The 24,349-nt window shown below is 45.5% G+C and overlaps 1 protein-coding gene across 1 annotated transcript in view; it reads right to left on the bottom strand.

Moving 5' to 3' along the window:
- LOC139560434 (voltage-gated inwardly rectifying potassium channel KCNH2-like) overlaps window positions 1–24,349 on the bottom strand; it is a 43,716-nt gene that overhangs the window by 1,884 nt on the left and 17,483 nt on the right. The window contains exons 2-10 of the mRNA XM_071377213.1: window positions 6,183–6,605; window positions 5,559–5,955; window positions 4,135–4,334; window positions 3,003–3,255; window positions 2,345–2,538; window positions 2,091–2,190; window positions 1,045–1,326; window positions 658–859; window positions 191–392 (exon numbers count right to left, since the gene is read on the bottom strand). Coding sequence (XP_071233314.1) covers window positions 191–392; window positions 658–859; window positions 1,045–1,326; window positions 2,091–2,190; window positions 2,345–2,538; window positions 3,003–3,255; window positions 4,135–4,334; window positions 5,559–5,955; window positions 6,183–6,605 — 2,253 coding nt within the window. The remainder of the gene's footprint in view (window positions 1–190; window positions 393–657; window positions 860–1,044; window positions 1,327–2,090; window positions 2,191–2,344; window positions 2,539–3,002; window positions 3,256–4,134; window positions 4,335–5,558; window positions 5,956–6,182; window positions 6,606–24,349) is intronic.

Raw genomic sequence — 24,349 nt, 5'->3', positions numbered from 1 at the left:
CACAACCGCAACTGCACTTCGTGACCTTAATACCGACAAAGAATGTCAGTATGTCAGTAAATCAACTGCACTAAATTGATAACCAGGTTCAATCTAAAAACAATCACTTGGAAGATGTGTCTTTCATCAGCCAAAATGCTTTGAATGTCCCACATCAGTGTGCTCAGTTGCAAATTGTGGTATACAGTACCTGTGAGAAGGAGGCTAGGATCTCTGAGTCCAGTGGTGAGGCAGGCTGCACCAGCCTTTCTGCAGGCTTGGGGGTGAGGGTGGGGGTGACAGACGGTTCAGGGTAGGAGGACACTGTGCTGTAGGCCGGGGGCACTAGCACCATCTGTCTCTGGAGCAGCTGCATGATGGCCCCGATGTCTGTTGACATCCGTGACTCCAATCTGAGGGATCCCAGTAGAGTAGTCAGAATCTACAACCACAGCTACAACCACATTTAAACCTCAAGCCTTCCATCCTTACAGTACCCAATGTCACTATAGTAAAAGGTTATTGTAAAAAGTATTTGTGTCATCTTATTATCGCTCAGTTAAAGGGAGACAGTCTCCCAACAGCAAAGGTTTGGGATGTCATCGACTGCATCCCAAATGGCACCCTATACCCTGGGCCCTGGTCAAAAGTAGTGCACTAAATATGGAATTAGCAGACCTGTAGAGCTGTCTCTGCAGCAGGTCCAGCCTGTTCTCTAGCTCGCTCCGCTGCCGTCGGTTGTTGCTGCTCAGGGCAACGTTGCGAGTGGGAGGATGAAGGGGAGGGGAGGGCAGGCTGTGGCAGGGTACCTCCTGATAGTGCTGCTGCTCGCGGCTCTCCCCCCAGAAACTGAAGATGTTGGAGACACCTGAGATAGCCCCTGATAGAGAGTGGAAGTTAGACTGACAGCTAGTCCAGCTCATACAATATCTACATCAGATGCATACAGTATACTGTACTGACATGAATAGCAGCATGTGTGGCTATTATATTGGTGCATCAATGGGATCTAACACAAAGGCAAAAGTTTTGTATAAAAGTGGTGCTCATGAATGGATTGTCTACCTGAGAGAGCGTTGCAGGTGTTGCCAGTTTTCTGGTTCATCTCATCTTCTGAAGCACTGCTGATGTTGAGGATGGTGGTTTCACTATAGGGCGTCCGCATTAATGAAGTTGGATGTACAGGGCTGGTTAACACTGACTCCTCATCTCCGCTGGAGTGGGAAGAAGAATAAACGGAGTTCCTCAGCCCCTCAAACTCTGTGTTCTGCCCATCTCCCTCGTCTCTGGAGCTCTGGCCTCTGGCACTGCGGACAGGTCTCTGGGATAGATTGGTCTCCCCTGCATCTGTGAGGCAAGGCAGAGAACGCAGAAAGTTTGTCCCAAATGGTATCCTATTCCCCATTTAGTGCACTACTTCTGACTAGGGCCTATAGGGTAGTGCACAGGGAATAGCGTGCACCTTGGGATGCAACTAAACACTGAGTATACCAAATACTAGGAACAACTTCCTAATATTGAGTTTCACCCCCTTTTGCCCTCAGAACAGCCTCAATTCGTCGGGGCATGGACTCTACAAGGTGTCGAAAGCGTTCCACAAGGACGCTGGCCCATGTTGACTCCATTCTTGATACACACAAGAAACTGTTGAGGGTAAAAAACCCAGCAGCATTGCAATTCTTGACACAAACCGGTGCACCTGGCATCTACTACCATACCCTGTTCAAGGGCACTTAAATATTTTGTCTTGCCCATTCACCCTCTGAATGACACACATACACAATCTATGTCTAAATTGTCTCAAGGCTTAAAAATCCTTCTTTAACCTGTCTCCTCCCCTTCATCTATATTGATTGAAGTGGATTTAACAAGTGACATAAATAAGGGATCATAGATTTCACCTGGATTCACCTGGTCAGTCTATGTCATGGAAAGAGCAGGTGTTCTTATTGTTTGTATACTTAGTGTGGATAGAACAGACTTAGAACAGTCTAAATTGAAGCAAGTGTGATTAATGCAAATTGAATGGGTTTACTCAAATCAAACTGAATTACACATAATCTAATCTAGCTGCGTGCTAGTCAGGGTACTTGACTAACAGGGTACCACACCTCTGTCCAAGCTGAGAGACAGGTTTTGTCTGGGAATGCGATGGTTGACTCCACCATGGTCAGAGTCCTTACTGCTCATTGAGCCAGCAACCGTGGCAGTCTGAAAAACAGTGAGAAGAAATAGAGTGATTTCTTTAGTCAAAACATTTGAATTCCAACAATCAAATGTAAAGATAAGAGACAGCATATTCCTCTGAATCTCACTTTCTGGCAAGGAATTAGTGACAAAATTCTTTAACAAAAAGCCCACTCACATCCCGCAGGTTGAAGGTGATCTCCAGGTTCCCCCAGAAGTAGTCAGAGAACTCGGGATACATGTCCAGCACCTCCAGCATGTCCTCTCTGTGGATCTTATGGAGGTCACAGTAGGTCAGAGCCCTCACGTCGGCATTGGACTTCCCTGGACGGGCATACAAGTTAATGGGCTCTCCGAAGATGTCATTCTTACCTGCAGGAAAGAAAGGAGAGATTGTTTACTGGATGTATCTACATTAGATTATACCATATCTATTTAAAACATGATCAAAATGGATATATGATATGCTTCAGATATTGTGGATATTCAGAGACAATGTGTTATTAATTCATATGTAATTCACTTTTTCTGTATTCATTTGTAGTGATTTACAAGGTTTCCAAATAGATTTGATCGCTCATATTCTTGTGACTAACCCATAGTAACCACTAGATGAGGATGTTACGCTAAACATTGTGGAGGGCTATGAGGCATATCAAGGAGTGAAGGAGATGAGAGAGACTGGGTTGAAAGCCTCTGCAACAATATACAGGTTAAAAGCCAGAAGGTTAAAAGCCACTGCTTTAGGATAGGGCTGATATTACCAAGTCAAGTCAATTCAAATCAAGTCCATTTTTATTGTGCCATATGGAAATGCAGTTTAGATGATATCCTACCCAGGATGGCCACCACCACATCCCCTCTCAGGATCTCTATGGAGCCACGAGAGATGAAGTAAAGAGCTGAGATGATGTCACCGGCGTGAACCAGGGTGTCGCCTGGCGGGGCATGGGTGGTCTTAAACCTCATGGCCAGGGCCCGCAGGCAGCCCTTAGTGGAGCCCTTGAAGGCCTTACAGTTCTGCAGCAGGGTGCGGTTGAGGTGCAGGCAGATGTCAGCCTGCAAGCACTCTGGGAAGCCCTTCAGCACCTGGACAACATAGAGGAGTGGACATACATCAGTTGGTTTGTCTTTTGTGTCGACCACTGCGTGTTGCCTTTTTACAAGTACTACTTTGTGTCCATTTCGCCACACTTAAATGACCAGAACAAGTAGCTCTGTGTGTGTGTGTGTGTGTGTGTGTGTGTGTGTGTGTGTGTGTGTGTGTGTGTGTGTGTGTGTGTGTGTGTGTGTGTGTGTGTGTGTGTGTGTGTGTGTGTGTGTGTGTGTGTGTGTGTGTGTGTGTGTGTGTGTGTGTGTGTGTGTGTGTGTGTGTGTGTGTGTGTGTGTGTGTGTGTGTGTGTGTGTGTGTGTGTGTGTGTGTGTGTGTGTGTGTGTGTGTGTGTGTGTGTGTGTGTGTGTGTGTGTGTGTGTGTGTGTGTGTGTGTGTGTGTGTGTGTGTGTGTGTGTGTGTGTGTGTGTGTGTGTGTGTGTGTGTGTGTGTGTGTGTGTGTGTGTGTGTGTGTGTGTGTGTGTGTGTGTGTGTGTGTGTGTGTGTGTGTGTGTGTGTGTGTGTGTGTGTGTGTGTGTGTGTGTGTGTGTGTGTGTGTGTGTGTGTGTGTGTGTGTGTGTGTGTGTGTGTGTGTGTGTGTGTGTGTGTGTGTGTGTGTGTGTGTGTGTGTGTGTGTGTGTGTGTGTGTGTGTGTGTGTGTGTGTGTGTGTGTGTGTGTGTGTGTGTGTGTGTGTGTGTGTGTGTGTGTGTGTGTGTGTGTGTGTGTGTGTGTGTGTGTGTGTGTGTGTGTGTGTGTGTGTGTGTGTGTGTGTGTGTGTGTGTGTGTGTGTGTGTGTGTGTGTGTGTGTGTGTGTGTGTGTGTGTGTGTGTGTGTGTGTGTGTGTGTGTGTGTGTGTGTGTGTGTGTGTGTGACGCACAGCATTCATATCAATGCCATTAGTGTAGGACCAGGCATGTTGGAAGTACTCCTCCAGCCGCTGCCTCAGTGGGTTGGGGATCTGGTGGAACCGGATGAATTCTCGAACCCGCAGCATCTGGGTGTGGTAGCGAGCTGTGCCGGAGTAGAGCCGCTGGATGATGGCTGACACATTACCAAATATGCTAGCATACATCAGAGCTGTTGATAGACAGAGAGAACAGAGATAGAGGTCTTGGCATATTTCCAAAAAAGAAACATAACATTACAATCCTAGGAAAACATGATGATTTTGTGCATGTATGGGGCTGTAGTGGAGCAGGTTGAGAGCTTCAAGTTCCTTGGTGTCCACATCACCAACAACTAACATGGTCCAAGCACACCAAGACAGTCGTGAAGAGGGAACGACAAAACCTATTCCCCCTCAGGCGACTGAAAAGATTTGGCATGGGTCCTCAGATCCTCAAAACGTTCTACAGCTGCACCTTCGAGAGCATCCTGACTGGTTGCATCACTGCCTAGTATGGCAACTGCTCGGGCCTCCGACCGCAAAGACCTATAGAGGGTAATGCGTACGGCCCAGTACATCACTGGGGCAAAGCTTCCTGCCATCCAGGACCTCTATACCAGGCGGTGTCAGAGGAAGGCCCTAAAAATTGTCAAAGACTCCAGCCACCCTAGTCATAGACTGTTCTCTTTGCTACCGCATGACAAGCGGTACCGGAGCGCCAAGACTATGTCCAAGAGGCTTCTAAACAGCTTCTACCGCCAAGCCATAAGACTCCTGAACATCTAATCAAATGGCTACCCAGACTATTTGCATTGCCCCCGACCCCCTCATTTCACACTGCTGCTACTCTCTGTTATTATCTATGCATAGTCACTTTAATAACTCTACCTACATGTACATACTGTATTACCTCAACTAACTGGTGCTCCCACACATTGACTCTATACCGGTACTCCCTGTATATAGCTTCGCTATTGTTATTTTACTACTGCTCTTGAATTATTTGCTACTTTTATTTCTTATTCTTTTTTTTAAAAGTTTTTAATTTAAATTTATTTTTTTGACTGCATTGTTGGTTATGGCTTGTAAGTAAGCATTTCACTGTAAGATCTACTACACCTGATGTATTCGGCGCATGTGACAAATATCATTTGATTTGATTTGATCAAAATGTACAGCTTTTTATATTATTAGATACGATACAGTAAAATGAACATCCCTGGGGGAGAATTGCCTTGGGCAGTGGGCACGAGATGTGGCTATCCAATAGGTTGAACACATCCCACAAACATAATCCATAATTACACATTGTCCATTCATGTGTTGTCAAATTTCAAATCATGGGTTAATAGAGGCATAGCGTGTATATTAAGCAAGACTTATTTGTGTATTGAGGGTTAATAATTGTGACTTACAGCCGATGAGCATGACGCAGATGGAGAAGATCTTCTCAGAGTTGGTGTTGGGTGAGACGTTTCCAAAGCCCACGCTGGTCAGGCTACTGAAGGTAAAGTAGAGCGCTGTCACATACTTGTCCCTTATGGAGGGACCTGACCCTGGTATAGTCTGATTGTAGGGTTTTCCGAGCTGGTCACCCAGAGAGTCCAGCCAGCCAATCCGGGCTGCTCCTGCACGCTCCACATTACCAATGGCGTACCAGATACAGGCCAGCCAATGAGCTATGAGGGCAAAGGTACACATGAGGAGGAATAGGACGGCCGCTCCGTATTCAGAGTATCGGTCCAGCTTCCGAGCTACGCGCACCAATCGCAGCAGCCGAGCAGTCTTCAACAGACCAATCAGGGTTGTTGTCTAAAACGGTATAAGTCAGAAAGAGGTCAAACAAAGGTCATTCACACATGCAGAACACCTAGCCATAAAACCAAACTTGTTTTATTATTATCACTGTGTCAGCTTACTGATTATTATATTGGAGGTTAAGAAAGAATAAATAAATATTTGCACCGATTCTTATAACAGACGCTCAACAGCAGCATTTGGATAGGTACAATAAGACCATTCCACCCTGATCTCCTCACCTCTTCTCCTGAGCGGTATATGAGCAGGTCAAAGGGGATAGCCGCCACCATGTCTATAAGGAACCAGCCTTTGAAGTAGTGCACAGCGATCCGCTGTGACTGGCTGACCACCTCGTCATTGTTGTTAACGTACGTCGTCCTGAAGTTGATGATGATATCAACAATGAACATGATGTCCACGATGAGGTCCACCACGTTGAGCGGAGAGCAGGAGTAACCACAGGTCTGCATGGCCGCCCCCTCCTGGTCACTAAGGAGAAAGGCCGCAGAGTAGGGGGTGAAGATGGCAGTGTAGATGACCAGGAGCAGGATGACCCAGTCCCACACCGCCTTGAAGGGGCTGTAGTGCAGGATGGTCCATTTATGGATGCGAGGGGTCTGGAGCTTGTACTCTGGTAGGACATCTGCACCTAGTGAGAGGACCTTGGGAAGGAGAGAAAGGAAATGTGACTGACTTTGCTGATGAGACTGAAATCAAAAGATGGAAGGGTGTTGAATTTGATGACCACGAGGGAAACCTGTCCTCTAAAAACGATGTGGTCCAACAGATTGCAAATATGCTCTTTAATGTAGGCCAGTGTCATCATTTACATTTTGGAGGATTTTACCTTTTTTTCTAATTAAAAGCCACTTAAAATTCAAGTTGTACCAATGAATAGGATGGGAGCACACAAACAGTGGATTATTGAGCGTAGCCATTAGGCTTCAACACAACTACTTGATTTATTATAATGCTAAAAAAAAGCAAAGGAGCAAATGAAACAGTATTGCACTTTTCATGTAGCCAACTTTTGGCCAGCTAATAGCCTAACCACCAATCAAGCAACATTACGGGCTAAATGTTAAAATGTTGCTGTGACAATATAGGTCAAATGAAGATCCTACAACAGGATTTGAACGTTTAGAGACCATAATGTTGCTTGATCAGTGCTTAGGCTTTTAGCTGGCCAAAAGCAGGCTACATGAAAAGTGCAATACTGTTAATATAACTGTGTGTTAGAGTGGGCATTCAGTGAATTTATGTCAATCACGAAGCTCATCTGCTATTCCTGTGGTGCAGAAAAATTCTCAGCAACCAAAGAGTGATCAAATTAAGATCCTATATCTGTACATATTGAAATCAAGATGACAGTGTCAGCCCTGAGCTGGCCCTAGTCAGTGATTGCGGTCCAAACACTTAAAAGACTATCTCCTCAGCCCTCAAATTAAGTGGACACTTCTGATGACGTATCATGACGTCTGACGAGTATACACCTGCAGGGCAAGGGGCGAGGGAGGGAGGAAGGAATTATTTTTAAATGGACCACCCTTACTCCAGCCACCCAAGTCATAGACTGTTCTCTCTACTACCGCACGGCAAGCGGTACCGATGTACCAAGTCTGGAACCAACAGGACCCTGAAAAGCATCTACCCCCAAGCTATAAGACTGCTAAATAGTTAGTTAAATAGTTAACCAATAGCTACCTGGAATATCTGCATTGACCCTCTTTGCACTAATCTCTTTTGATTTATCACGTACTGTATGCTGCTGTTACTGTTTATTATCTATCCCGTTGCCTAGTGACTTTATCCCTACCTACAGTATATGTACATATCTACCTCAATTACCGTGCACATCGACTCAGTACTGGTACCCACCCGGTGTATATTGCCAAGTTAAGGTTACTCATTGTGTATTTATTCCTTGTGCTGTTATTATAATTATAATTATTTTTGTTTACTATTTCAACAACAAAATCTCTGCATTGTTGGGAAGGGCTCGTAAGTAAGCATTTCATTGTTAGTCTACACCTGTTGTTTACGAAGCATGTGACAAATAAAATTTGATTTGATTTAACAAGAGACTGGAGTCGAGGAGCAGGTGGCTCCAGCCTTCAGGCTTCTGCAAAGAAAATATGACAGATGAAGTTAAAGAACTGTACACACTTATGTGAGGGTATGTGACAACTTCTTATAAATATCATTCCTTCGTGCACGACACCTGAATGACACCATAACATCCCCATAATGTCCCCATAACATCTTTGCAAACTGTAGTTCCAAAGTGAAGACCAAATACGAATAGAAATAAATTACAAAGATATGAGCCTTCTGTGTAACATGCATCTTCAGCTAAAGCACCTTGAATCACATGACCGGCATTAGCCCTAAGCCCTGTGGTTATTGTTTCTTTGTATTTGTAACCGATGTGAAATGGCTAGCTAGTTAGCGGTGGTGCGCGCTAATAGCATTTCAATCGGTGACGTCACTTGCTCTGAGACCTTGAAGTAGTTGTTCCCCTTGCTCTGCAAGGGCCGCGGTTTTTGTGGAGCGATGGGTAACGATGCTTCGTGGGTGACTGTTGTTTATGTGTGCAGAGGGTCCCTGGTTCGAGCCCAGGTAGGGGCGAGGAGAGGGACGGAAGCTAAACTGTTACATATGATATCAAAGCCAGGTACAGAACATCTACACAACAAAACAGTGTACATAAGGCAAACTGAAACAGTGTGACAGTCAGAGTACTGAGGACTTCCAATCAAGCCCTAGCCGTTCTAACCAAACTCTCCCCAGCCTCTCAATCACTCACCAAAACCCAATCAAAACTCACTCTTGTCTGGCATTCTCTGGGGAACTGCTGGTCAGGCTCATGCCTCCACTGTAAATAACAGAATTGTAAATAAATAAAGGTGTATTATTCCCCAATTCCAGAAAAGCATAGTATACAGTGCATTCGGAAAGTACTTAGACCCCTTGACTTTTTCCACATTTTGTTACGTTACAGCCTTATTCTAAAATGGATTAAATCGTTTTTCCTCCCTTATTAATCCAGATGCAATACCCCATAATGACAAAGCAAAAACCTGTTTTCAGAATTTTGGGGCAAACGTAATAAAAAATATAAAAACGGAAATATAACATTTACATAAGTATTCAGACCCTTTACTCAGTACTTTGTTGAAGCACCTTTGGCAGCGATTATAGCCTCGAGTCTTCTTGGGTATGATGCTACAAGCTTGGCACACCTGTATTTGGGGAGTTTCTTCGCCAATTTCAAGTCTCATAGCAAAGGGTCTGAATACTTATGTAAAGGTATTTATGCTTGTTTTATTATATACATTTGCAAAAATAAAAACTTTTCGCTGTGTCATTATGTGGTATTGTGTGTAGATTGATGAGGGGAAAAAATTATTTCATCTATTTTAGAATAAGGCTGTAACGTAACAAAATGTGGAAAAAGAGAAGGGGTCTGAATACTTCCCAAATGCACTGTATGTGGACATCCTTTCAAATTAGTGGATTCGGTTATTTCAGTCAAACCCATTGCTGACAGGTGTATAAAATCGAGCACACAGCCATGAAATCTCCATAGACAAACATTGGTAGTAGAATGGCCTTACTAAAGAGCTCTGTGACTTTAAATGTGGCACCATCATAGGATGCCACCTTTCCAACAAGTCAATTTGTCAAATTTCTGCCCTGCTAAAGCTGTGCTGTTATTGTGAAGTGGAAATGTCTAGGAGCAACAAAGGCTCAGCAGCGAAGTGATAGGCCACACAAGCTCACAGAACGGGACCGCCGAGTGTTGAAGGTTACATGCGGAAGACACATTTCAGCATCACTACCGAGTTCCAAAATGCCTCTGGAAGCAACGTCAGCACAATAACTGTTTGTCGAGAACTTCACGAAATGGGTTTATATGGCCGAGCAGCCGCACACAAGCCTAAGGTCAACATGTGCAATGCCAAGCATCAGCTGGAGTGGTGTAAAGCTCGCCGCCATTGGACTCTGGAGCAGTGGAAACGTGTTCTCTGGAGTGATGAATCACTTCACCATCTGGCAGTCTGACGGACGAATCTGGGTTTGGCGGATGCCAGGAGAACACTACATGCCCCAATGCATAGTGCCAACTGTAAAGTTTGGTGGATGAGGAATAATGGTCTCGGGCTGTTTTTCATGGTTTGGGCTAGGCCCCTTAGTTCCAGTGAAGGGTAATCTTAACGCAACAGCATACAATGACATTCTAGACGATTATTTGCTTCCAACTTTGTGGCAACAGTTTGGGGAAGGCTCTTTCCTGTTTCAGCATGAAAATTACCGTGTGCACAAAGCGAGGTCCATACAGAAATGGTTTGTCAAGATCGGTGTGTAAGAACTTGACTGGACCGCACAAAGCCCAGACCTCAACCCCATTGAACACCTTTGGGATGAGTGGAGGCTAATATAGCAGCAAAGGGGGCGACCAACTCTATTCATGCCCATGATTTTGGAATGAGATGTTTGAAGAGCAGGTGTCCACATACTTTTGGTAATGTAGTGTATATATACAGTATACACACACTGAGTATACCAATGAAAAGGAGGCACAGGGAATTAAATGATTACAAATATATTATTTTCATGAAATAAACACACAGAGTGATTTACTGAATTAGGCATACAGTGATGATTTTAAAAATACAATTAAAAAGACTGCATGGGGGCTTTAACATCCACTGTAGCCCTACAGACTGCTTCACACAATGTACATACACATAAAGACTCTAAAAGCCAGAAACATGAAAACATGATTAACTTATGTTATATTTGAATATTGATCCTGCTCATTATGTACCAGTCAGAATGAGAAATGACAGCAGATCCGGAAAAGGCAGCAAATAGATAGCTAGCAAACAAAATTACATTTTGGGCTGAACACAGAACATACAATTTTCCTCACCCACAGTAATACACATAACAGCGGCACTAAATGTCTTGCTATCGACATCCCAGTTGATAAGTAAGACCATGTTTAATTTATGTTTCTATTCCTGTATCTATGCTATGATTACCATAAACAACTTCACACAACTAGCACTTCAAATAAAGAGCATGCGGGGTTCGCCATCTAAAAAGATAGCGAGTTTTTCCACATTGTTACATTACAGTCTTATTCTAAATTGGATTAAGTAAAAATGTTTTCCTCATCAATCTACACACAGAGTGAAAACAGGTTTTTAGCAATGTTTGCAAATTTATAAAAACAGAAATACCTTATTTACATAAATATGTCAGAGCGAAAACCAAGCCATGATGTTGAAGGAATTGTCCGTAGAGCTCAAATACAGAATGGTGTCGAGGCACAGATCTGGGGAAGGGTACCAAAACATTTCTGCAGCATTGAAGGTCGCCAAGAATACAGTGGCCTCCATCATTCTTAAATGGAAGAAGTTTGGAACCACCACAACTCTGCCTAGAGCTGGCAGCCCAGCCAAACTGAGCAATCGAGGGAGAAGGGCCTTGATCAGGGAGATGACAAAGAACCAGATGGTCACTCTGACAGAGCTCCAGCGTTTGTCTGTGGAGATGGGAGAACCTTCCAGAAGGACAACCATCTCTGCAACACTCCACCAATCAGGCCTTTATGGTAGAGTGGCCAGACGGAAGCCACTTCTCAGTAAAAGGCACATGACAGCCCGCTTGGAGTTGCCAAAAGGCACCTAAAGGACTCTCAGACCATTAGAAACAAGATTCTCTGGTCACTAACTACATGTACATACTACCTCAAATAACCGGTGCCCCCACACATTGACTCTGTATCGGTACCCCCCGTATATAGTCTCGCTGTTGTTATTTCACTGCTGCTCTCTAATTACTTACTTTTATCTCTTAATCTTATCTGTATTTTCTTTAACTGCATTGTTGGTTAGGGGATCATAAGTAAGCACTGTAAGGTCTACACCTGTTGTATTCGGCGCATGTGACTAATAACATTTGATTTGATGAAACCAAGATTGAACTCTTTGGCCTGAATGCCAAGCGTCACGTCTGGAGGAAACCAGGCACCGCTCAATACCATCCCTACTGTTATGTTCTGTTAATTACTGATGTCCCCTTTAAGAATGGGGCCCCCTTGCGCAGTGTTGTTCTATGTTATTCTGGTACTAACTCGTTTTAGTAAATGTGGAGCTCCAGTTCAATTTCTTGTATTCAGAGTCTTTCTTATTATATAAATAAGTAATAAGAGCTAAGACACTACAATGGCGACAAGGATGATTACTTGCAGTGTGCATCACGAATGCAGATGGAGCTCGATGTCATGCACTGACCTTAGAGAGCCTTTTTATTTCTCTATTTGGTTAGGTCAGGGTGTGATTAGGGTGGGCATTCTAGGTTTTCTGTTTCTATGTTGGTGTGTTTGATTCCCAATTGGAGGCAGCTGTCTATCGTTGGCTCTGATTGGGAATCAGAAATTAGTTGTTAGTTTCCGTTTGGGTTTTGTGGGATCTTGTCTTTGTTTGTTGCATGTTTTGCACTACGAAGCTTTACTTCGTTGTATTGTTTATTTTTTTTGGTGGAACATTAATAAAGAAAATGTATGCCTACCACGCTGCACCTTGGTCCGGTCATTCTACCAACGAGAGCCGTAACAGAAGATCCCACCACCAACGGACCAAGCAGCGTGCCCCGGAGTGGAGGACATCATGGACATGGGATGAGGTAATGGCAGGGCATGAGAGCCTGCCGTGGAAACAGGCGGAAGCAGCGAGGGAGGAACAGCGGCGATACCAGGAGTCACGGCAAGGACGGAAGCAAGAGAGGCAGCCTCAAAACATTTTTTTTGGGGGGGGGACACGGGTTGGCGAGCAGAGAGAGCGGAACGAACGGAACTAAGGGGTGAACGAGAACCATCTCCCTGTAAATACAATGAGGAGTTGGTCACGGTTCAAGTGTCACGTTTTCCGGTTCTGCGCACCGTGCCCTCAATGCGCATCCACAGCCCGGTGCGCTCTGTGCAAGCTCCCCGTAGTTGCCGTGCTAGAGTGGGTACTCAGCCAGGACGGATTGTGCCGGCTCAGCGCTCCGTTCCTGGTCTCCGGTGCGTCTCTTCGGCCCAAGATATCCTACGCCAGCTCTACGCACGGTATCCCCAGTTTGCCAGCACAACCCAGTGCGGCCTGTGCCAGCTCCCCGCACGTGCCGTGCTACAGGGGGTATTCAGCCAGGACGCGTGGTGCCAGCTCTACGCTACAGACCTCCAATGCGCCTCCACGGCCCAGTATATCCTGCGCCGGCTATACGCACTATGCCTCCAGTGCACCTTCTTAGCCCAGTGAGTCCTGTGCCAGCTCTCCACACTCACCGAGCTAAAGTGGGTATCCAGCCAGGACGCGTTGTGGCAGCTCCACGTACCAGACTTCCAGTACGTCTCCTCAGTCCGGTGAGACCTGTTCTGGCTCCACGTACGAAGCCTCCAGTGATGATCCATGGTCCGAAGCCTCCAGTGATGATCCATGGTCCGAAGCCTCCAGTGATGATCCATGGCCCGGAGCCTGTAGTGATGATCCATGGCACAAAGCCTCCAGTGATAATCCATGGCCCGGAGCCTCCAGTGATAATCCATGGCACGAAGCCTCCAGTGATGATCCATGGCCCGGAGCCTGTAGTGATAATCCATGGCACGAAGCCTCACGGATGATCCATGGCCCGGAGCCTGTAGTGATAATCCATGGCACGAAGCCTCACGAATGATCCATGGCCCGGAGCCTGTAGTGACGATCCATGGCACGGAGCCTGCAGCGACGATCCATGGCACGGAGCCTGCAGCGACGGTCCCCTGTCCAGAGCCTGCAGCAACGGTCCCCAGTCCGGAGCCTGCGGCGACGTTCCCCAGTCCGGAGCCTCCGGCGACGGTCCCCAATCCGGAGCCTCCGGCCCCTCTGAAGCCCTCCAATAAAACATTCACAGAGATTGTGGAGATATTGCAAAATCACCTATCACCTAAACCACTCCTCATCGCGGAACATTTTCGTTTCCACAAGAGAGATCAGAATGAGGGGGAGGGTGTTAGTACATATGTAGCAGAGTTGAAGAAACTGTCTGAACATTGCCAGTAGGAGAAAACCTAAATGACACATTAAGGGATAGATTTGTTTGTGGACTGAAACATGAACACATTCAAAAACGTTTGCTCACAGAATCAGACCTCACGTTTGCAAAGGCTGTTGAAATTGCTTTGGCTATGGAAGTCGCAACTACAGCTGACCTATCACAAACTTCCCTGCACAAGTTTTCACGCAGCCGACAGCGTCCCCGTGTTGCCGAAAAATGCAACAGGTGTGACAGAGATGGTCACAGAGCAGAGGACTGCCGTTTCAAAGACAAAATTTGTCACAAATGCAGTAGAACGAGGCACATTCAAAGAGCATGCAAAGCAAAATTCAGTCACAACAGGAAAACTGAGAAAATTAAAGGGTCTGTGAATTCACTAGCAGAGAACAGTGGCAGTGATTCAGATGAACGATTAATTGGTACAATGGAATTAAACACAGTGACTTCTCCCAGCAGTAGCATAATATGATGACACCAGAAATTGAAGGCAAACTCCTCAAAATGGAGCTGGACACAGGATCTGCAGTGTCTATAATTTCCACTACTGTCTACAATGAGCACTTCAAGAATATCAAGCTGAAGAACACAAATGTGTTGCTGAAGACCTACTCAGGAGAGAGATTGAGCCCAATGGGGGCGTTGCAGGTCAGAGTGAGTTATGGGGAGCAAACACAGCAGTTACAGCTGTATGTGGTGCCTGGAACTGGCCCACCATTATTTGGCAGGGAATGGCTTTCAAAAATAAGGCTGAACTGGTGTGACTTGAAAATGCTGCACACGTTCCAGTCCAAAGAGAAAGGCACAGACCAAACACTGGAACATTTGCGGAAGAAATACAACACAGTGTTCAGTGATCAGATGGGAACAGTAAAAGGCTTCACAGCCAAACTTGTACTAAGAGATGACGCAACCCCAACATTTTGCAAAGCCAGATCTGTTCCATACTCCCAGAGACCAAATGTGGAAGCGGAAATCGATCGCTTGCAGGATACAGGGATCCCGACGAAAGTGGACAGAAGCGAATGGGCCACACCCATAGTTCCTATTGTGAAGAAAGACGGGTCTGTTAGAATGTGTGGGGACTTCAAGGTAACTGTGAATTCAATGTTGCATGTGGACCAATACCCTCTGCAACGTCTGGATGACATCTTTGCTGCACTAGCTGGTGGGAAACACTTCAGTAAAATCGATCTGAAACAGGTTTACCTGCTGCTATCGGTTGAAGAGAGCTCCAAACAGTACCTGACAATAAACACACACAAAGGTCTATACAGGTATAACCGCCTGGTTTTTGGCATTGCATCAGCCCCAGCCATTTGGCAACAAACTATTGACCAGATTTTGCAAGAAATACCAGGAACCCAGTGTATCCTGGGTGACATGATCATAACAAGACGCACCGACAATGAGCACCTGGCTAACCTGGAAGTGGTCCTGAAAAGACTGAAAGAGAATGGTCTACAGGCAAACTTACAGAAGTGTGAGTTCTTCAAAGACAGGATTGTCTTCTGTGGACATGAAATCGACCGCAAGGGATTGCACAATACAAAGGACAACATCGATGCAGTGGTACAGGCACCACAACCACAAAATATCACAGAAGTGAGATCTTTTACGGGACTGATCAATTACTACAGAAGATTCCTCCCAAACCTTTCAGCAGTAATCAAGCCTCTAAATCAGCTACCGGAAAAGAATAGGACATGGCGGTGGACAGAACAGTGTGAAAATGCATTTCTTGAGGCAAAACGGCTCATCACATCTGAACAGGTCCTGATGCATTACAACCCTGAACTGCCAGTGAAGTTGGTTTGTGATGCGTCCCCTTAAGGCTTAGGGGACGTCCTTTCACACACACTGAAAGATGGGTCAGAGAGGCCAGTTGCATTTGCGTCACGAACATTGAATGATGCAGAGAAAAACTACTCATAAATCGACAAAGAAGCACTGGCACTAGTGTGGGGCGTCAAGAAATTCCACGCATACCTATATGGCAAGCGTTTCACACTGGTTACGGATCACCAGCTGTTGCTTTCCATTTTCAGTCCAAAGAAAGGCAATGACAGCAGCCAGGTTCCAGCGATAAGCCTTGTTCCTTGCCAGTCATATGTATGACATTGAGTTTAAGCCGTCGTCCCTCCACACAAATGCAGATGGATTATCCAGACTGCCGTGTGCAAGAGAAAGACAAAGGAGTGTGGATGCAGTGGACATTTTCCATACCGCTCAGCTCGAGGCACTACCGGTCACAAGCACAGTTATCAAACAGGAGACAAGGAAAGATGTGACCTTGTCAAAAGTGTACACCTACACCATGCCAGGATGGCCAGCTACAGGCAGAAAGGAGCTGACTCCGTATTTCCAGCAGAGAAACGAAATTCGAACGTACCAAGGATGTTTGATGTGGGGAATGAGAGTCATGATACCCCAGAAATGCCAACATCAGGTTTTGCAGCAACTACATGAAGGTCATGTTGGAATTGTCAAAACGAATCTGCTCGCAAGGAGCCACTTCTGGTGGCCAGGTCTGGATCAACAGATAGAAAACATGGCGAAGAACTGTAGCGGATGTTTGGAAACCCTTCACATGCCTACTCCTGTCCCAGTCCACCCATGGGAATGGCCCACAGAGCCATGGCAGAGAATTCATGTGGACTACGCTGGTCTCTTTGAAAAGCACATGTTTCTGGTTATAGTTGATGCCCATTCCAAATGGCCAGAGATGTTTTGCACTGACTCTACCTCAGCTCAGACGATAGAGTGTCTCAGAACAATGTTTGCACGCTGCAGCTGATAAGGGACAACGCGCAAGCTTTTGTAAGTGACGAGTTTACAAGATTCATGTCAGTAAATGGAATCAAACACTCAACCTCAGCTCCGTACCACCCTGCCACCAATGGGCTGGCAGAACGCTTTGTGCAAACCCTAAAGCAATGACTCTGTGCAGCAAAACGAGACGAAGGGACTTTGCAAACAAAACTGGCCAAGTTCCTGGCCTCCTACGGAAACACCCCACATGCCACGACAAATGAAAGCCGAGCCGCACTGATGTTCGGGAGGCCTCTCCGCACACAGCTGGACATCATGAAGCCAAACAGGCGTAATGAAGTGCTGAACAAACAAGCCAATATGCTCTCCGGTGGCAGGGAGCGCCATCTCCAAACAGGACAGGAAGTGATGGTGCGAGACTACAGAAGGGGAGGGAAATGGACAAGAGGGACCGTACATACACAAACTGGACCCAGAACTTACCAGGTTCAAGTGAGCCCAGACATAATGTGGCGGCGTCACATTAACCAAATGCATTCCACGGAAAACAGCACAACAATCGAGAGATAACAGGCACAGAGAGCTCCTGAGAGTGACACACAGGGAACTGTAGAGGACGGTGGGGCAGTAAAGAGACCCCAGGCTGAAAGAAGGGAACGTGTTGATGAAGGTGCTGCTATAGCAGAAGCTATAATGGAACAAGCACACACTGAGGATGTTCAGGAGCCTCCAGACAATCCTAGGCGCTACCGAGAACGAAGGCACTGTCCACCAGACAGACTGGACTTATAAACAAAGAAACAAAAACGAACTGTTCAAGTTCAAATCAAAAGATGCAAATAACTACAACAAGTTCTGGGAAATGTTTCAGTTGTGGTTTGGTAAAAGTAACTCTGATTGTATAAGAGAAGGAATGTTATGTTCTGTTAATTACTGATGTCCTCTTTAAGAATGGAGCACCCTTGGTCATGCGCAGTGTTGTTCTATGTTATTCTGGTACTAACTCGTTTTAGTAAATGTGAAGCTCCAGTTCAATTTCTTGTATTCAGAGTCTTTCTTATTATATAAATAAGTAATAAGAGCTAAGACACTACACCTACGGTGAAGCCTGATGATGGCAGCATCATGCTGTGGGGATGTTTTTCAGCGGCAGGAACTGGGAGACTAGTCAGGATCGAGGGAAAGATGAACGAAGCAAAGTAAAGAGAGATCCTTGATGAAAACCTGTTCCAGAGCACTCAGGACATCAGACTGGGGCGAAGGTTCACCTTCCAACAGGACAATGACCCTAAGCACACAGCCAAGACAATGAAGGAGTGGCTTCGGGACAAGTCTCTGAATGTCCTTGAGTGGCCCAGCCAGAGCCTGGACCCGATCGAACATCTCTGGAGAGACCTGAAAATAGCTGTGCAGCGATACTCCCCATCCAACCTGACTTGTCCGGAATCCAAGGTGGCTTAGCAGTTCAGACGTCTTTTTCTGTTCCGTATTGTTCGTGTCCTGTATATATATATATTTACACCTTTCTTCGCATATCTTTTATCTATTTTATTATCCAAGAACTCAACTACAAAAGCTTTCCTGCAAAAGCTTTCCTGCAACCCGCTTCACCAATTACAAAAAGTATTACTTACCTCAATCTGAAAATCCATCGTGGAAGCTAGCCAGGGGCTAATTCAGAAGCTAGCCTGAAAGCTTAACCAGAAGCTACTCCGATAGCTAGCCAGAAGCTAATCTGTAGCTGCCCCGAAATTAGCCGGTTTGCTGGCTAGCGTTGGTGTTTCAGCTGCCCACGTTTAGTGGTCATCAGCTATTCCTTTAGCTCGATAATCTACCGGCACTTTTGTGCAACGCGACTCGGACCGGAGCATTCCGGGACTCTTTTTTTTTCTCTCAGTTTCCCCGGATTCCAGCCGCAGGCTCTGGACACTTGTACCTTGATTTCGCAGCTAGCTAGCTGCAAACCGTGTGACTATTGGCTTACGTCGACCCCGGAGCAAACTCTAATCATTCTGGAGCTAGCCAGCTGAGGAGTTCCATCACCATCCGGACCCGTTTCTTTTGTTGCTGCTGCAGATACGGAACCCCACCGGGCCTTCACGACTGACTGCCGCGACTGACTGCCGACGTTATCTGCCCGAGGGATTTATCCAACTGGCACCTCCGTCCCGACGTTACCTGAACGCTCATCTGAGGCCCGCTAATCGTTAGCTGTCTTATCGGCTGCTATTTGAACAAGTATATTGGACAACTATTATTATTATTATTATTTATTTATTTTATTTTTTTCCTTGGGTCACTATATCTATTTTGCCAATTTGGATTGATCCCCTCTACCACACGGAACCCCACTACACGGAACCCCACTAACCTACCGACGGAAACGCACGAGGTATCTACAAACAGACCTCCATCCTATGCTGCTACCGATAGCCATATACCCGGCCAGCTGTCTGGATCGCCACGACCCCAACCAACCTCTACTCACTGGACCCTTATTGATCACTCGATTAGCATGCCTCTCCTTAATGTAAATATGCCTTGTCCATTGCTGTTCTGGTTAGTGTTTATTGGCTTATTTCACTGTAGAGACTCTAGCCCTGCTCTCTATACCATATCCAACCTCTCAGTTCCACCACCCACATATGCGATGACATCACCTGGTTTCAATGATGTTTCTAGAGACAATATCTCTCTCATCATCACTCAATACCTAGGTTTACCTCCACTGTATTCACATCCTACCATACCTTTGTCTGTACATTATTCCTTTAAACTATTTTATCGCCCCCAGAAACCTCCTTTTACTCTCTGCTCTAGTAGCTCTAGGCGACCAATTCTCATAGCTTTTAGCCGTACCCTTATCCTACTCATCCTCTGTTCCTCTGGTGATGTAGAGGTGAATCCAGGCCCTGCAGTACCTGGCTCCACTCCTATTCCCCAGGCGCTCTCTTTTGATGACTTCTGTAACCGTAATAGCCTTGGCTTCATGCATGTTAACATTAGAAGCCTCCTCCCTAAGTTTGTTTTGTTCACTGCTTTAGCACACTCTGCCAACCCGGATGTTTTAGCCGTGTCTGAATCCTGGCTTAGAAAGACCACCAAAAATTCAGACATTTTCATCCCCAATTACAAGATTTTCAGACAAGATAGAACGGCCAAAGGGGGCGGTGTTGCAATCTACTGCAAAGACTGCCTGCAGAGTTCTGTTATACTATCCAGGTCTGTTCCCAAACAATTTGAACTTCTACTTTTAAAAATCCACCTCTCTAAAAACAAGTCTCTCACCGTTGCCGCCTGCTATAGACCACCCTCTGCCCCCAGCTGTGCTCTGGACACTATATGTGAACTGATTGCCCCCCATCTATCTTCAGAGCTCGTGCTGCTAGGCGACCTAAATTTGAACATGCTCAACACCCCAGCCACCCTACAATCTAAGCTTGATGCCCTCAATCTCACACAAATTATAAATGAACCTACCAGGTACCACCCCAATTCCGTAAACACGGGTACCCTCATAGATATCATCCTAACAAACTTGCCCTCCAAATACACCTCTGCTGTTTTCAACCAAGATCTCAGCGATCACTGCCTCATTGCCTGCATCCGTAATGGGTCAGCGGTCAAACGACCTCCACTCATCACTGTCAAACGCTCCCTGAAACACTTCAGCGAGCAGGCCTTTCTAATCGACCTGGCCGGGGTATCCTGGAAGGATATTGATCTCATCCCGTCAGTAGAGGATGCCTGGTCATTTTTTAAAAATGCCTTCCTCACCATCTTGAATAAGCATGCCCCATTCAAGAAATTTAGAACCAGGAACAGATATAGCCCTTGGTTCTCTCCTGACCTGACTGCCCTTAACCAACAGAAAAACATCCTATGGCGTTCTGCATTAGCATCGAACAGCCCCCGTGATATGCAACTTTTCAGGGAAGCCAGAAACCAATATACACAGGCAGTTAGAACAGCCAAGGCTAGCTATTTCAAGCAGAAATTTGCTTCCTGCAACACAAATTCAAAAAAGTTCTGGGACACCGTAAAGTCCATGGAGAATAAGAACACCTCCTCCCAGCTTCCAACCGCTCTGAAGATAGGAAACACTGTCACCACCGACAAATCCACTATAATTGAGAATTTCAATAAGCATTTTTCTACGGCTGGCCATGCTTTCCACCTGGCTACCCCCACCCCGGACAACAGCACTGCCCTCCCCTCTGCTACTCGCCCAAGCCTTCCCCATTTCTCTTTCTCCCAAATACAGTCAGCTGATGTTCTAAATGAGCTGCAAAATCTGGACCCTTACAAATCAGCCGGGCTAGATAATCTGGACCCTTTCTTTCTAAAACTATCTGCTGAAATTGTTGCCACCCCTATTACTAGCCTCTTCAACCTCTCTTTCGTGTCGTCTGAGATCCCCAAAGATTGGAAAGCAGCTGCGGTTATCCCCCTCTTCAAAGGGGGGGACACCCTTGACCCTAACTGCTACAGACCTATATCTATCCTACCCTGCCTTTCTAAGGTCTTCGAAAGCCAAGTCAACAAACAGATTACCGACCATTTCGAATCCCACCACACCTTCTCCGCAATGCAATCTGGTTTCAGAGCTGGTCATGGGTGCACCTCAGCCACGCTCAAGGTCATAAACGATATCGTAACCGCCATCGATAGGAAACAATACTGTGCAGCCGTATTCATTGACCTGGCCAAGGCCTTTGACTCTGTCAATCACCACATCCTCATTGGCAGACTCGACAGCCTTGGTTTCTCTAATGATTGCCTCGCCTGGTTCACCAACTACTTCTCTGATCGAGTTCAGTGTGTCAAATCGGAGGGTCTGTTGTCCGGGCCTCTGGCAGTCTCTATGGGGGTGCCACAGGGTTCAATTCTTGGACCGACTCTCTTCTCTGTTTACATCAATGATGTCGCTCTTGCTGCTGGTGATTCTCTGATCCACTTCTACGCAGACGACACTATTCTGTATACTTCTGGCCCTTCTTTTGACACTGTGTTAACAACCCTCCAGGCGAGCTTCAATGCCATACAACTCTCCTTCCGTGGCCTCCAACTGCTCTTAAATACAAGTAAAACCAAATGCATGCTCTTCAACCGATCGCTGCCTGCTCCTGCCCGCCTGTCCAACATCACTACTTTGGACGGCTCTGACTTAGAATATGTGGACACCTACAAATACCTAGGTGTCTGGTTAGACTGTAAACTCTCCTTCCAGACTCACATCAAACATCTCCAATCCAAAGTCAAATCTAGAATTGGCTTCCTATTCCGCAACAAAGCATCCTTTACTCATGCTGCCAAACATACCCTTGTAAAACTGACCATCCTACCAATCCTCGACTTCGGTGATGTCATTTACAAAATAGCCTCCAAAACCCTACTCAATAAATTGGATGCAGTCTATCACAGTGCCATCCGTTTTGTCACCAAAGCCCCATATACTACCCACCACTGCGACCTGTACACTCTCGTTGGCTGGCCCTCGCTTCATACTCGTCGCCAAACCCACTGGTTCCAGGTCATCTACAAGACCCTGCTAGGTAAAGTCCCCCCTTATCTCAGCTCGCTGGTCACCATAGCAGCACCTACCTGTAGCACGCGCTCCAGCAGGTATATCTCTCTAGTCACCCCCAAAACCAATTCTTCCTTTGGACGCCTCTCCTTCCAGTTCTCTGCTGCCAATGACTGGAACGAACTACAAAAATCTCTGAAACTGGAAACACCTATCTCCCTCACTAGCTTTAAGCACCAGCTGTCAGAGCAGCTCATAGATTACTGCACCTGTATATAACCCATCTACAATTTAGCCCAAACAACTACCTCTTTACCTACTGTATTTATTTATTAATTTATTTTGCTCCTTTGCACCCCATTATTTCTGTCTCTACTTTGCACTTTCTTCCACTGCAAACCAACCATTCCATTGTTTTTTTAGTTTTTATTTTACTTGCTGTGTTGTACTCACTTCGCCTCCATGGCCTTTTATATTTTTATTTATTTATACATATATTTGTTTGCCTTCACCTCCCTTATCTCACCTCACTTGCTCACATTGTATATAGACTTATTTTTTTTTCACTGTATTATTGACTATATGTTTGTTTTACTCCATGTGTAACTATGTGTTGTTGTATGTGTCGAACTGCTTTGCTTTATCTTGGCCAGGTCGCAATTGTAAATGAGAACGTGTTCTCAATTTGCCTACCTGGTTAAATAAAAGTTAAATAAAAATAAAATAAAAATAAAATAAAAAACAGAGCTTGAGAGGATCTGCAGAGAAGAATGGGAAAAACTCCCCAAATACAGGTGTGCCAAGCTTGTAACGTCATCCCCAAGAAGACTCAAGGCTGTAATCGCTGCCAGAGGTGTTTCAACAAAGTACTGAGTAAAGGGTCTGAATACTTATGTAAATGTAATATTTCAGTGTTTTATTTTTTATAAATTTGCTAACATATCTAAAAACCTGTTTTTGCCTTGTCATTATGGGATATTCCATTTTAGAATAAGGCTGTAACATAATAAAATGCGTAAAAAGTCAAGGGGTCTGAATACTTTCTGAATGCACTGTATACCATGTGTACCCCATACATACTGTACGACTAATAAAACTTGAAACTTGAGTCTCCTCTTCTCATATGTTTGTTTGCTCACTTCACAACTGAGTGGATAGGTTTTCAGTATCTGATGGCCTGTCCTCAATGGCAAACTGAAAATGAAATTCTATAGTTCAGACTGCATCTTGCTATACCTCTCCAGTGCTCTTTCTAGATTTGGATGAATTATTTTTGCTCTGTTTATTTCGCTCCAAATTGAAATTAAGTGATTTGCGTATTTTGGGGGTTTGGGAGATTCAATCACCATCTCTACAGAAATGTGTCATTCTGACTGATGCTTCCGAGAATGGAACCACCAGCCAATAGGATCCCTGACACCTCCACTCTCTGTCCTGAATCCACCCTGAGTCCTTCAGCATCTCCTGACTCAAACCCTGACTCTCCCCTTGAAGTAAGTCAGAGTCCTTAGAAGCCGTCCAATAGCAAGAGGGATGGGGCCTTCATCAGCCTCCAACCTAATCAACACTCTAGATTAGTCCACCCAGCTGTAACAATGCATGACCTAATGTGCATCCAAAGTCTGTGTCCCAAATGGCAATCCTATTCCCTATATAGTACACTACTTTTGACCACAGCCTTATGGGCCCTGGGTGCACATTAGTGTCCTAAATGAGTAGGTTGACATTTGGGATGCACACTAATACAGATGACCACTGATACTCCACTTCAACATTCTATTTCAACAAAGACCTGACTTGGGTTCTCGTGAACTGTGCTACCCTTGTGAAAACACCTTCTCCCATTCTCCTTTACGATGTGCCATATCATTATGACCAAAGTGAGGTAGTAGTGGTCTGGTTATATTCAGCAGTATTGTGAACAATAACAGTAATACAACAAGTCATATTTAGCCACTCTGGCGTCGGCAGATTTTTGAGTGACAGATGTGGCAGACTGAGGTGTTATGCTATTCTGTTCTA

This window comes from Salvelinus alpinus, chromosome 30 (genome assembly GCF_045679555.1).
Source record: "Salvelinus alpinus chromosome 30, SLU_Salpinus.1, whole genome shotgun sequence".
NCBI classification, from domain to species: Eukaryota; Metazoa; Chordata; class Actinopteri; order Salmoniformes; family Salmonidae; genus Salvelinus; species Salvelinus alpinus.
The sequence above is the reverse complement of the archived record's forward strand: the minus strand, read 5'-3'. Positions and strand labels throughout refer to the sequence as shown.